At 44.1% G+C, this 15,018-nt stretch overlaps 1 protein-coding gene across 2 annotated transcripts in view; it reads left to right on the top strand.

The window, feature by feature from the left end:
- Positions 1-15,018, top strand: part of ARHGEF10 (Rho guanine nucleotide exchange factor 10) — a 109,465-nt gene that overhangs the window by 84,834 nt on the left and 9,613 nt on the right. For both annotated transcript variants that reach the window (XM_069974529.1, XM_069974528.1), the window contains exons 22-26: positions 37-158; positions 560-646; positions 2,437-2,657; positions 7,062-7,219; positions 12,442-12,584. In XM_069974529.1, coding sequence (XP_069830630.1) covers positions 37-158; positions 560-646; positions 2,437-2,657; positions 7,062-7,219; positions 12,442-12,584 — 731 coding nt within the window. The remainder of the gene's footprint in view (positions 1-36; positions 159-559; positions 647-2,436; positions 2,658-7,061; positions 7,220-12,441; positions 12,585-15,018) is intronic.

Below are 15,018 nucleotides of genomic sequence, written 5' to 3'. Positions count from 1 at the left end.
ATTCATTTATTTTAACAATTTTTTTTTCTACTACAGGAGAGGAGAACCAGCTGGGTTGGTTCTGTCTAGAAGATGAGGGAAACCAGATCAAAAAGGAAAAACATCCCTTACTTGTCAAGCACCTTCCAGTTATCATGTCGAAACAACAGGAATTTAAGGTGAATGGTTGAAAGATTGCAGCCATTGTGATGGTATTTTTATTGTATTGTATTTTTACTATTAGATGTTTTTGGTATGTGCAGGGCAGCTTAGTTTTTATATTTTTTTTCCCTATATTTTTGAAACTGCAATAACTCCATGTTGACTTGGCATTGGGCGAGCATAGACTGCAGGCCCATCTGGTCTTGTCAGTAAATATGTTACATACAGTCAGTCAGATTCCGCTTCATATATTTTTAACACCAGACATCACCTTTATTAATAGCAGTATCCTACCTCCCACATGATTCATACCCCTTCACGTTAATGATACCTGCTGCTGTATATGTGTATTTATAAAGCCCAGGTACGGACGTGATGTTCTCTGACCTAATTAGCCTGTCCCCCGATTTATTTTCAGATTGAATGTGCCGTCTATAATCCCGAACCTTATGTCAGTAGTGAAAATGATCCTGATACTCTTTCAATGCATCATGGATTTCTGTGGGTAGGTGACACCTTCTTAAAGGTTCTGATTTATAACTTGTGCTAAAGCTATTATAATATTTTATTATTATTAATAATAATAATTAATAGTAATATTTATTATTATTATTATTATTATTATTTAATAAAGCTGTTATAATATGTCTATAATATATATTTAATAAAGCTCTTGTAATATGTATATAATGTAATGCTCACATAATTTCAAAATAAAATCTTCTATATAGTGTATGTATGTGTGTATATATATATATATATATATATTACACCCTTTTCTTCTAGTACATTGTAAAACTGCCAGCCAGCACTTTACAACTATTGGTGCCTTTAAACAATATTGCACAAAAAAAAAAAATTGTGACCTAAAATGACTCTGTACCCACAATCTGACGTCCCCCCCCCCCCCCCCCAAACCGATTGTACCTTCGTATAGCTGCTTTTAATCCGTGATCTGTCCTGGGGTCCGTTCGGCAGGGGATGCAGTTATTGTCCTAAAAAAACAACTTTTAAACTTACAGCCCGTGCCAAACGGGAGTATCTGTGCCCTAACTTTGCACCACCCCTCCATCCCTCCTCCCCACCCTCTTCATCATTAGGAATGCTCCAGGCAGATTGTCTCCTAATCGTCAGCTGTGTGAATACTGAACATGGGCTGCATCGTTAAGCACCTGTGCAGTGTTCAGCATGGAGAAAATGTTCCAGTGGCATTCCTAATGATGAAGAGGGTGGAGAGGAGGGACGGAGGGGTGGTGCAAAGTTAGGGCACAGATACTCCCGTTTGCCACGGGCTGCAAGTTTAAAAGTTGTTTTTTAGGACAATAACTCCTGCCAAACTGACCCCAGGGCAGATCTTGGATTAAAAGCAGCTATCTGACTGTACAGGTGGTTTGGGGGGGACAGATTGTGGGTACAGAGTCGCTTTAAAGTCTTCCTCCTAAATGAAAGTCTTCCTGCCAGTAAATTAAAAATCTCTGGCACTTTCTGGTACCAATTGATTTGAAAGAATTTTTTTTTTTTTTTTGTAAACTACCCTTTTCAGTTCCCTATAACAGTGTTGGCCCCAGTGCCCCCATAATGGCATCGGCCTCAGCACCATAATTGTAAATGTTTCATACTGTAGCACACAGCATTAGCATAGTCACACAGATATGAAGATAAAATGTGGCTTTTCAGGTCACCACCCCCCCCATGCCATGTTTTAGCTAGCCTATAGGTCCCCATACACCTTCAATAACTGAGTTATCTTGTCCGCCTGTCACCCGCCAGGAGGGAAGGGGTAAGCTGCAGCGAGAGTGCTTTAGCTGCGGCTTATCTCTCTCTGAACAAGGGGGTCGGCTGTGACTTCCCATAACAGCCGACCCCTTATCATCACCGACATATATCTCTCAGTGGTTCCCTGTTTTTTGGGGGGTCCCATATACGCTAGACTGATGGCCATCAAAAGTCTAAAGTGTATGGGGTCCTTATGACTTTATAGAGGTGTGTGTATATATATATATATATATATATAATATATTATAACATTATAACAATATATAACATTTCTACAACAATAATGTTCCCGTTATAAAGGTCTTGCAGGAAGGAGACGAAGCCAAGCTCTTCAGTGCGTCCCATTTGGAGCCACTACAATGTGCTGCCTTTCTGCTTGTGTTATTCTGTGGGGTAATAAAGCATGTCTGTGCACCCACACATATCTGCTGCCATTCAGACAATGCATACAGAATGAGTTAATTTCCACCAGGCCATCCTGTGGACATCACGCTCCGGCTTTTCTTTGTTTTTTCCTAGATTGGCAGCTGCACTAATCAGATGGGTCAGATCGCTGTTGTCTCACTCCACAACCGTAGCCCGAAGGTGATAGAATGTTTCAATGTAGAATCACGCATACTCTGCATGGTCCATGTCCCCGAGGAAGAAAAACACAAACTATTAAGTGATGTCCCAGATACCGAGGGCGATTCTATCCGAGCAGATGTGCCCACAATTTGCCTGGGCATGGAAGAGGGAAGGTAATTGTTATCTGTCAGGATGTGTTTGGTGTTAGTCAGAGACAATATTACATATTCGCTTAGGAACCTTAAAGGAGTATTCCTCTAAAACATAATTATAATAATGCTTTTATTTGTATAATTTTTGATAAGTTGCTGCCCATGGTGAGACAAACAATTCATTTCATTCTTATTGTTATCTATTCAGTCTCCTTTCCCCAGTTCTCAGCTGCTGATTTCTGCTGAAGACACAAAAATTTGTGTGTGAGCTTTTCTCTCTGTTACCCCCTCCTCCCCCCGCCCTTCTGAGACAGCTGATGTAAACAAGTCACTGACTGGCTTTATCTGCAACATTGTAGCTTTTGTGTAATGCTGAGAGGGTTAATCCGAGGTCAAGTTGCTGATGCTGTTAACATTGACAATAAGTAGCATGAGCCTAGTAGTCCTGAATATTCATGAGAGGCAGAACACTCTGCCCACCAGCTGCTGATTGGCAGTTATCTATCCATGCTGTGTTTAGGCAGTCAACTGTCAATCAGCAGCTGGAGGGCGGGGAGGGGCGTGGCTAGAATCCTATTCTCCTGCATATTAGGAGAACGGCTGAACAGAATGATGTAAGTAATACAGCGATCTGTTCAGCATTCCTGACAGCCACGTCTCCTCCTCCATGAGTTGGTATTTTACATATGACAAGTGCCGATAACATGCAGCATATAGAAACCGTATCGGCACCTATGAGATACTGGGGGTTAGTTTGTTGGGCCCTGGACAAGTTTCCTTTAAGAAAAATATTTGCAGCTAATTAAAGAAACTGTAAGAACTGGACGACTTTTAACTTTTCCAGTTGCCTAGATACTGACGTTTCTAACATCTATATATGCATATTAATCGTGCAAGGCCAGATGTCTTATATCATCATTATATCATGCATATTAGTAGTAGCTACAAATCTTGTCAAGAAATGAAGATTCCAATTTACATTCATAAGGCAGTCTATAGGAAATGTGATAGAATGTCATGTAAGTATACATATAGACCGATGTGTCTTTACTTAACTTGATTCTGGACCCAATATAAGCCAAGATGTATGGTAAGGGGCGGGGATGTCGGCATATGCAATCACCTTCAGGTTTCAATGTGAAAAGAACATAAAATAAAATTAAAGGGGTATTCCTCTGAAACATAACTTAACAATTCCTTCCATACTTGTTATTATCTATTCAGTCTCCTTCCCCCAGTTCTGAGTGTGATCTGTGTGTGAGCCTTTCTCCTTATCTCCCCCTCCTTCCCCTTCCCTTCTGAGACAGATTGTGTAAACAAGTCCCTGGCAGGCTTTATCTGCAACATTGTAGCTTCTTTGAAATGCTGGGAGGGTTATTCTGAGGTCAAGTTGGTGATGAACTTACTGTAATTATCCCTCCCAGCATTACAAAGAAGCTACAAAGTTGTAGATACAGCCAGTCAGAGACTTGTTTACATCAGTTGTCTCAGGAAGGAAGGGGGGAGGAGGGGGAGACAGAGAGAAAAGCTCACACAAAGATTTTTGTGTTTTAAGCAGAAAGCAGCACCTGAGAACTGGGGAAAGGAGACTGAAAAGATAATAACAAGTATGGAAGGAATTGTTAGTCTCACCATGGGCAGAAACATATCAAAAGTTATGTTTGAGTGGAATCCCCCTTTAATACGTACGCGTTTTAGTGGAATGCTGTACTTGGTGCTTTTGACGGGTACCATTGATACCATTTCTTACTTGGCATAAGATCGGTCGGGGCTGCTCAAACACCTGGCCCTTTCCTTTAAGGGCTGCATGTCTCTTATTACATGGAGGGATGTGCCACACCAGATTATCGTTTTACATGCTTAAAATGTGCGATCAGCCGACATTTGAGTGTTTGCTCGTTCATCAGCTGATAAGACGATCTATTACACAGCGATTTGGCACATAATCTCTCCTTCTAATAAGGCTTAATCTAAGCTGTGACTTCTTCTTCTATACAGATCACTTTCCAGCAGGGTTCTCTATATCACAGACAGGATTACGGTGATATGTGACACTGATAAGGCCTTATTCACAATAGTAGAAGCTTAAAGAGGAACTAACCTGCTAATAGCTCCCTATTGCAAACAGGGCCCTCTTCCTCGGCACCCTGTGCACAATAGCATAATACATATATACATTTCTTTAACCTGCTCATAGTTCCCCTTTAAAGGGGTTGCCCAGGAAAGAAATTCATACTTAGCCATGCTGCTGGGGCTGTGGGGACATATCAGTAATGTATACTTACCTTTCCTGCTCCCCCGCTACTGCCGCTCGCTCTGTATGGCAGTGCTTTCATCTGATGTCCTTTTCCCATAGAAAATGGCCGGTCAACATAGACGCCATTTTCGGTGGGAGCAGCACGTCATCCAATGTTTTCAAAACGCTGACAGATGCACAGCGCGGGTGACCCGGGAACCGGCAACGATGATGAGTGAGGAGGAAAGGTAAGTATACATTATTAACATGTCCTAGGCAGCATGGCTAACTGTGAAGTTTTCCTGGGCAACCCCTTTGAGGCTGGGTTCACACTATGCATATTTGAGGCTGTATTTGGTCCTCATGTCAGGTCCTCATAGCAACCAAAACCAGGAGTGGATTGAAAACACAGAAAGGCTCTGTTCACATAATGTTGTAATTGAGTGGATGGCTGCCATATAACGGTAAATAACGGCCATTATTTCAATATAACAGCCATTGTTTTAAAATAACAGCACATATTTGCCATTAAATGACGGCCATCCACTCAATTACAACATTATGTGAACAGACCCTTTCTGTGTTTTCAATCCACTCCTTGTTTTGGTTGCTATACAGCCTCAAATATACAGCTTAAAATATATACATAGTGTGAACATAGCCTAAAGGGGTTATCCAGTGCTACAAAAACATGGCCACTTTTTCACAACTCTTGTCTCCAGATTGGGTGGAGTTTGAAATTCAGTTCCATTAAAGTAAATGGAGCTTAATTGCAAACCACACCTGAACTGGAGACAAGAGTGGGGCAAAAGTGGCCATGTTTTTGTAGCACTGAATAACCCCTTTAACCTCCCCCTTCCTGTAGTATGACTTCTGAACAGGTCACAGGTTTTCTCTCTTGTCATGTTAGTAGGTTCAGGGCCAGTCTATTGTGCGTATGTCCATTAGTCTTGATGTAAAGCTTCTCTCCAAATGCTGTAAAAAACAGCTCAGACAAGATGACAGCACCCAAAATAATGTACTTAAAGGGGTAGTTCACAAAAAAAATTTTTTGAAGTCAACCAGTGGCAAAGATATGTAATTTATTTCTGTTAAGAAATCTTAAGTCTTCTAGTACTTATTAGCTGCAGGAAGTGGTGTATTCTTTCCGGTCTAGAAATAGGAGCGGTTTTCTATGGGGGATTTGCTACTTCTCTGGACAGTTCCTGACATGGACAGAGGTGGCAACTGAGAGCAATGTGTCAGACTGAATATACCACTTCCTGCAGGACATACAGCAGCTGATAAGTACTGGAAGAATCAAGATTTTTTTAATAGAAGTAAATTACAAATCTCTGGCCATTTCCGGCACCAATTGATTTAAAGGAGAAGTCCAGGGAAAATTTTTATTAAAGTATTGTATTGCCCCCTAAAAGTTATACAAATCACCAATGTACACTTGTTATGAGAAATGCACATAAAGTGATTTTTTTCCCTGCACTTACTACTGCATCAAGGCTTCACTTCCTGGATAACATGGTGATGTCACTTCCTGGATAACATGGTGATGTCACTTCCTGGATAACATGGTGATGTCACTTCCTGGATAAAATGGTGATGTCACGACCCGACTCCCAGAGCTGTGCGGGCTGTGGCTGCTGAAGAGGATGATGGCAGAGGGATGCTCAGTGTCCCTCCAGTGCCCTGTGTCCCTCAGTGTCCCCCTGCCATCATCCTCTCCAGCAGCCACAGCCGCACAGCTCTGGGAGTCGGGTCGTGACATCACCATTTTATCCAGGAAGTGACATCACCATGTTATCCAGGAAGTGACATCACCATGTTATCCAGGAAGTGACATCACCATGTTATCCAGGAAGTGCAGTCTTGATGCAGTAGTAAGTACAGGGAAAAAAAGCAATTTATGTGCATTTCCCGTAATAAGTGTATATTGGTGATTTGTATAACTTTTAGGGGGCAATACAATACTTAAATAAAAATTTTTTGCCGAACTTCTCCTTTAAATGAAGTACATGTTTCAGAATCTGGCTGTGATCAGCAAGAAAAAAACAAAAACTAGGTGACCCATTCACTTATAGCTGGCCATACCCATGAAATAGATGTAGGTCACTTATTTTTGTTTTTGCTTTTTTATTTTTTTTTATCTTTAAAAGGTTCTGCAGAAACTTACGTTTTCCAATCCTTTTTTCTAGTATATGTGTTTATAAAAGCAGCCAAGGCTCAAAGAAGGTTCGTCTGCAACACTTTTTTACTCCAGAAAAAGCCACTGTCATGAGTCTCGCCGGCACTCCCCGAAGTTTGTACGCAGGTTTGGTGAATGGCGATCTTGCAGTCTACACAAAGATGACAGGTAAATTTCTCTAAGTGTATGTAATATGCTGTGTGTATGAGGCTGAAAGATATAGGGGGACATTTATGAAGACCGGTTAACTTGTACACCGGTGTCGCATAAGAGGGGCACACTCCGAACTGACCTGCGCCGGCTGAGGGACAGGCGTAGAAATCTACATTTGCTCCTAAGCCGGTGTAGATTTCTGCCATGATCATGGAAAATTAGGCATGGCAGGAGGCTACCCATCTCCCTGCCTTACCAGTCCAGTTCTTTTTAACCAAAACCAAACCTTTTGTGTTATAATTTGTCTTGCATTGCTCCCCTACCATGAGGCCTTATTCTTACATCCCGTAAAGTTGTCAGTGATCACTGATCCGCCCTCACGGACAACTTTAGGGCCCATAGAAATCTATGGGTCTATTCAGACGTTCCGTGCTGCAATCTGTGCCGTGAAAAAAAAATAGGACATGTCCTAGTGCGGAGGCGGATGGCGACACGGACTGTTCAATAGAAGTCTATGAGATCCGTGTTTTCACAGACACCATGGATGCCACATCCATTGAATCCGTGAAAAACAGGGATCCCATGTCACCTGCATCAGCCCCCCTTCCCACCTGGCAGTGCATCCCCACACATTAGTGCCAAACCCCTGCCCCAACCATGTCACCTGCACCCCCTCAGATGAGCGCCCGACACCCCCACCCGCCCTGACCATGTCACCTGCATCCCCTCAGATGAGCGCCCGACACCCCCACCCGCCCTGACCATGTCACCTGCATCCCCTCAGATGAGCGCCAGACACCCCCACCCGCCCTGACCATGTCACCTGCCTCCCCTCGGATGAGCCCCCGACACCCCCACTTGCCCTGACCATGTCACCTGCATCCCCTCAGATGAGCGCCCGACACCCCCACCCGCCCTGACCATGTCACCTGCATCCCCTCAGATGAGCGCCAGACACCCCCACCCGCCCTGACCATGTCACCTGCCTCCCCTCGGATGAGCCCCCGACACCCCCACTTGCCCTGACCATGTCACCTGCATCCCCTAAGATGAGCGCCCGACACCCCCACCCGCCCTGACCATGTCACCTGCCTCCCCTCGGATGAGCACCCGACACCCCCACTTGCCCTGACCATGTCACCTGCCTCCCCTCGGATGAGCACCCGACACCCCCACCTGCCCTGACCATGTCACCTGCCTCCCCTCGGATGAGCACCCGACACCCCCACTTGCCCTGACCATGTCACCTGCCTCCCCTCGGATGAGCACCCGACACCCCCACCTGCCCTGACCATGTCACCTGCATCCCCTCAGATGAGCGCCAGACACCCCCACCCGCCCTGACCATGTCACCTGCATCCCCTCAAATGAGCGCCCGACACCCCCACCCGCCCTGACCATGTCACCTGCATCCCCTCAAATGAACGCCAGACACCCCCACCCGCCCTGACCATGTCACCTGCATCCCCTCAAATGAACGCCAGACACCCCCACCCGCCCTGACCATGTCACCTGCCTCCCCTCGGATGAGCACCCGACACCCCCACCCGCCCTGACCATGTCACCTGCCTCCCCTCGGATGAGCACCCGACACCCCCACTTGCCCTGACCATGTCACCTGCATCCCCTAAGATGAGTGCCCGACACCCCCACCCGCCCTGACCATGTCACCTGCCTCCCCTCAGATGAGCACCCGACACCCCCACCTGCCCTGACCATGTCACCTGCCTCCCCTCGGATGAGTGCCCGACACCTCCACCCGCCCTGACCATGTCACCTGCACCCTCTTAGATGAGCACCCGACACCCCCACCCGCCCTGACCATGTCACCTGCCTCCCCTCGGATGAGCACCCGACACCCCCACCTGCCCTGACCATGTCACCTGCCTCCCCTCGGATGAGCACCCGACACCCCCACCCGCCCTGACCATGTCACCTGCCTCCCCTCGGATGAGCACCCGACACCCCCACCTGCCCTGACCATGTCACCTGCCTCCCCTCGGATGAGCACCCGACACCCCCACCCGCCCTGACCATGTCACCTGCCTCCCCTCGGATGAGCACCCTGCCCTGGACCTGACAGCGCATCACCACCCACAGACAAACTCAGGTCTCAGCTCAACTGGCGAAGTCCTCTGCTACTTTCTTCTCCCGTCTTTCAGGAGAAGGAAGTAGCGCCAGGACTACACGCCCGCTGATGCACATCAGTGAAAACAACGAACAGGGATGCAATTAAAGATCGTTTTCCATGGATTGCAGAGTAAAAATAGCTGACGTTTTTCGGCCCAGAAAAATCACTGAACGTGTGAATGAGGCCTGGCTCTGTGGGACTGCAGCCTAAGCAATGGCGCACTCTCTTCAGCTGGAGGGTTAGTTTTCCTAAGCACTGACCTATTTCCCGGTGATGAGATTTTTTTTTTTTCTTCAATAGATCTAATAGACACAATCCCAGTCTGAAACATTTCTTCCAAGTCATGAGAGAAAGTGTCTGCTTCTGGGCCTCTTTGCCTGTCAGTCACCCCTGCAGAGCGCACTGGTAACAGCCTAGACGCCACACCAATGCCTAATTCACAGTGCTCTGCCCGAACTGTGTGCCAGATTAATAGACTGGTTTCTGGTTACTAAAGAAGACCTGATAGGGAAGTTTTAGCATATTTATTTAGCAGCACAATTGTGGCGATTGGTTCAATTTAAAGGGAACCCCTCAGGCTCAGGGACAGGCATGCTGCTTCCATCAGACTTTCCACTCCACTGGGATATGTTGGAGGTCACTGTGCATAGGTGGAGATATTTCTCAGTCAGGGGCGTAGCTAGGATTCACGGGGCTCCATAGCAAAAAAATTTAAGGAGCCCCCCTTCCCTACGCACAAAGCACTGCGCATGCATATATATATAATATGCTTTACTGCTAGTGTACTGATAACCCCTGACCTCTGCAGGGAGCTCTGCACATTTTCCTTTCCTACGTGATTGCCAGCTGAACAAGGGAGGTCAAAGGTTATCAGTGCAGTGAAGCAGAGATCTCTGTCTTCTGCTTGTTAACCCTTTTTTGTGTTGCAGCATGTAAGTAAACTTTGGGTCATTTAAAGGGGTACTCCGGTGCTGTTAAGAAAAACAAACAATTAATCATAAACATAGTTTTTATATTTACCATCCCTCCTGAGTCTGTCTCCGTTTAAATTTCCTGCTGTTTGTGCAGGTCCCTGAAGCTCCAGTTGGTGGCTTCATTTTTTTCTTTGCTTCCTGGTTTGGGGTTTCCCATGATGCACTTTGTCTCCGGTGATGTAACGGACTCTGTAAAACTGTTAGATTGCTTACATCTTGCTCAGCCAATCAGAGCTGAGCAACCTGTGTCATCTGACAAAGGGAGGCTGGCTTAACAGGGCTTAGACCCGCCTCCCTCTTGATGATGTCATTGTCACAAAATGGCCACCACAGAGCAGCCTGGGGTCAACGGTCATTAGGTAAGAATTAATTTACTTCACTTCCTGGTGGGGGATTGATGGGGGGGAAAGATAGGTAAGGGGGGCAAGATAGGTGATTGAAGCATATTACAAAGTTATATAACTTTGTGATGTGTTTCAACTACTGGGAAAAAGACTTTTACTGGAGTACCCCTTTAAACACTGCAGTACATAAGGGGTTAAGCAGAAGGACACATGCTTTTACCTTCTCCCCTGGGCCCCCCTCCTGCATGGTCCCCAAAGCAACTGCCTACCCTGCCTCTATGGTAGCTACGCCACTGCTTTCAATCATTGATAGCGGTAGCAGCTGCGACTCCTTTCTGCTATGAGGTCTAAATTATCTGATCCTACACATCCTATATCCAATGTGTCTCTCAGGCCACATTCACATATCAGTATTTTCAAGGATGACATTTTTGATCCCCCAATCTGCAAAAAATCATCTGTATTGCATCCGTAAATGAGGCCTAGTTTAGGTCTTTAAAAAAAAAAAAAATCAAAAAACAATCTGTAGACTGAAACATTGTCAAGTGGGCATCCACCAGAACGTGTAAACAGACAATAAATTGAGATCTTTGAAACTGTGAAGAACTGACATGTAAAGTGTATAAGAAAGTTATAGAAGGTTTCTTTCTCCAGGACTTAGAGGTTATTTGAATAAAACTAGAAAACCTCTTTAAAGGGGCATTCTGGTAAAAATCTTTTTCTTTCAAATCAACTGGTTTCAGAAAGTTATATAGATTTCTAAGTTACTTCTATTTAAAAATCTCAAGTCTTCCAGTACTTATCAGCTGCTGTACGTCTGGCAGGAAGTGGTGTATTCTTTCCAATCTGACACAGTGCTCTCTGCTGCCACCTCTGTCCGTGTCAGGAACTGTGCAGAACAGGAGAGGTTTTCTATGGGTATTTACTGCTGCTCTGGACAGTTCCTGACATGGGCAGCAGAGAGCACTTTATCAGAATGGAAAGAAAATGCCACTTCCTGCAGGACATACAGCAGCTAATAAGTACTGGAATACTTGAGATTTTTAAATAGAAGTAACTTAAAATCTATATAACTTTCTCAAACCAGTTGATTTGAAAGAAAAAGATTTTCACCCGGGTACCCCTTTAGTACAGAACTGTTAGTTCCTATTTGGAGTTTTGAGAATACAATCAGAGGATTTTCTATCCTGCGAATAAAACAGGAAACTTCATTCTTCCTCTTTAGATACTAAATTTAGCTTTGTTACATGTGTCTTCCGGCCCAGGATCTTGGATAGTGTCATATTTCTTAGCTGTGAAATCTCTGGCCGTTGTACTGTATAACATTCACCATTTGCACTAGAAACCTGTTTGCTGTTTATTGCCGAGACTTGTGGCACCAGCATCTAACCACAGGGAACGTCGGTGCCGCACAGTCTATTCCAGCAGCATAATGACAGTGTACTGTGCAGTCACTGGCCGTCTTTTTCTGATGGGTTAAATATGGCCGTGTTTTATAGTTTATGTGCGCAGAGCAGGAGACAATGCCAACAATGGCTCATAAACAAATGTCATTTTTATAGCTTTTTCAATTCAATAGCTATATATATATATATATATATATATATATATATATATATATATATATATATATATATATATATTATAGAAAATGTAGGTGACACATTCCCTTTAAAGATTAGCAATGGTTCCTGTGACGTTCAGTTCCTACTAGTGCAGGTTGATGTAACAATAATAGTATTAAAGCCAAATAACCTGACTTTTTAGGATTTATATTTGATTATTTAGATGGATCCTGGAACACAGATTCTCCAAAGCTTATAAAACTGGGTGTGTTACCTGTTCGCAGTTTGTTAGTGATGGAGGGAACGATCTGGGCTGCTTCTGGGGGACAGGTCTTCATCATTGGCAAGGAAAGCTATAACATAGAGGTAAGAATAGTTATAAAATATGGCTACATACTGGAATTATTTCTTTAAAAATATATATATCATGTAGTTAAAGCCATGATAGTCTGCCATCAGCTTATCCAGAAAACTGATCAATAACTTATGGTTTATTAAAGGAGAAGTCAGACGAAAATTTTTATTAAAGTATTGTATTGCCCCAAAAAAGTTATACAAATCACCAATATACACTTATTATGGGAAATGCCTCTAAAGTGCTTTTTTCCCTGCACTTACTACTGCATCAAGGCTTCACTTCCTGGATTACATGGTGATGTCACTTCCTGGATAACATGGTGATGTCACTTCCTGGATAACATGGTGATGTCACTTCCTGGATAACATGGTGATGTCACTTCCTGGATAACATGGTAATGTCACTTGCTGGATAACATGGTAATGTCACTTCCTGGATAAAAATGGTGATGTCACTTCCTGGATAACATGGTGATGTCACAACCCGACTCCCAGAGCTGTGCGGGCTGTGGCTGCTGGAGAGGATGATGGCAGGGGGACACTGAGGGACACAGGACACTGGAGCGACACTGAGCATCCCTCTGCCATCATCCTCTCCAGCAGCCACAGCCTGCACAGCTCTGGGAGTCGGGTCGTGACATCACCATTTTATCCAGGAAGTGACATCACCATGTTATCCAGGAAGTGACATCACCATGTTATCCAGGAAGTGACATCACCATGTTATCCAGGAAGTGACATCACCATGTTATCCAGGAAGTGAATCCTTGATGCAGTAGTAAGTGCAGGAAAAAACGCACTTTATAAGCATTTCCCATAATAAGTGTATATTGGTGATTTGTATAACTTTTGGGGGGCAATACAATACTTTAATAAAAATTTTCGCCCGACTTCTCCTTTAAGGGAAATGCTGCACATATGCACTAAACACACTTTTTGTAAGGTGCGGCAGGAAGGCTAGTAATGCAGAGGTCATTAAACTAATAACCAGTTTATCCCAATATCTGGTGGTGCACTAGGAAAACTGCAAACTGTGACTTAACATAATGTTGGGTCTGGAAAGCCCCTTTAAAGCTATGTTCCCTCACAGTATTTTTGCTCAGTATTTTTCAACCAAAACCAGGAGTGGATTGAAAACACAGAAAGGCTCTGTTCACGCACCATGGAAATGTAGTGGATGGCCGCCATTTAATGGCAAATAATTACTGTTATTTTAACCCCCAGACGACCCATGACGTAACTCTACGTCCTGGGTGTTTCTCCCGCTATGAAGCGCGCTCCGGAGCGGAGCGCGCTTCATAGGAGGTGGGGGCCGGCTGCAATCAGCAGCCGGGACCTCACCGGTAATGACACGCTGCAGCGATCGCGGCGTTTAAGTGTAATTGACAGGGGGAGTCCCCTGTCACTTACCGATCGGGACCCCCGCAGTGTGACTGCGGGGGTCCCGATCGTTGAAACGGACTGCCGGAGGTCTCTCACCTGCCTCCGTGCGGTCCGATCGGCGATCTGCTACACTGAGCCTGCACAGGCAGGCTCAATGAGCAGATCGCCGATAACACTGATCAATGCTGTGCCTATGGCATAGCAATGATCAGTGTATAAATCAAAGTACTGTATGTAAAAGTCCCCCAAAGGGACTTCAAATGTGTAAAAAAAAAAAAAAGTTCAAAACACTAACACACTACCCCAAAACCCCTCCCCCAATAAAAGTTTAAATCACCCCCCTTTCCCATTATATAAATAAAACATATAAAAATAAATAAATAGATAAACATATAATATACCGTAGTGTGCGTAATTGTCCGATCTATTAAAATATAACAAGCGTCATTGTGATTGGTGAACGGCGTACACGAAAAGAGGGAAAAAAGTGCGCGGATTACCGATTTTGTTACATTATATATTAAAAAAAAATCAATAAAAAGTGATCAAAACGTTTGATCTTCACAAATATGGTATTAATAAAAACTAGAGATCATGGCGGAAAAAATGACACCCCATACAGCCCCGTAGGTGAAAAAATAAAACCGTTATAAGCGTCACAATAGGCCCATTTTATTAATATTTAATTGCCAAAAAAAAGGATTTCATAAAAAAAATATATATAACATTAGAGAATCTGTGTAACCTGCATATGGTTGTGTTCGGGCTGACCTATAGAATAATTGTATCATGTCGCTGTTACCATATAGTGTATTACGTAGACACAGGAACCCCCCAAACGTTACCATATTGCATTCTTTTTTACGATTTCACCTATTTATATCTTCATAAATAATATATTTGGGATTCCATCATACATGTTATGGTAAAATGAATGACGCCATTACACAGTACAACTATTCCTGTAAAAAACAAGCACTTACATGGCCTGTAGATAGAAAACTGAGAGTGCTGGAGCGCTTAGAAGGGGAGGAGGGAAAAACGGAAACACTAAGATCAA

The sequence above is a fragment of the Dendropsophus ebraccatus genome, chromosome 6 (assembly GCF_027789765.1).
Source record: "Dendropsophus ebraccatus isolate aDenEbr1 chromosome 6, aDenEbr1.pat, whole genome shotgun sequence".
In the NCBI taxonomy this organism is placed as follows: Eukaryota; Metazoa; Chordata; class Amphibia; order Anura; family Hylidae; genus Dendropsophus; species Dendropsophus ebraccatus.
The sequence above is the reverse complement of the archived record's forward strand: the minus strand, read 5'-3'. Positions and strand labels throughout refer to the sequence as shown.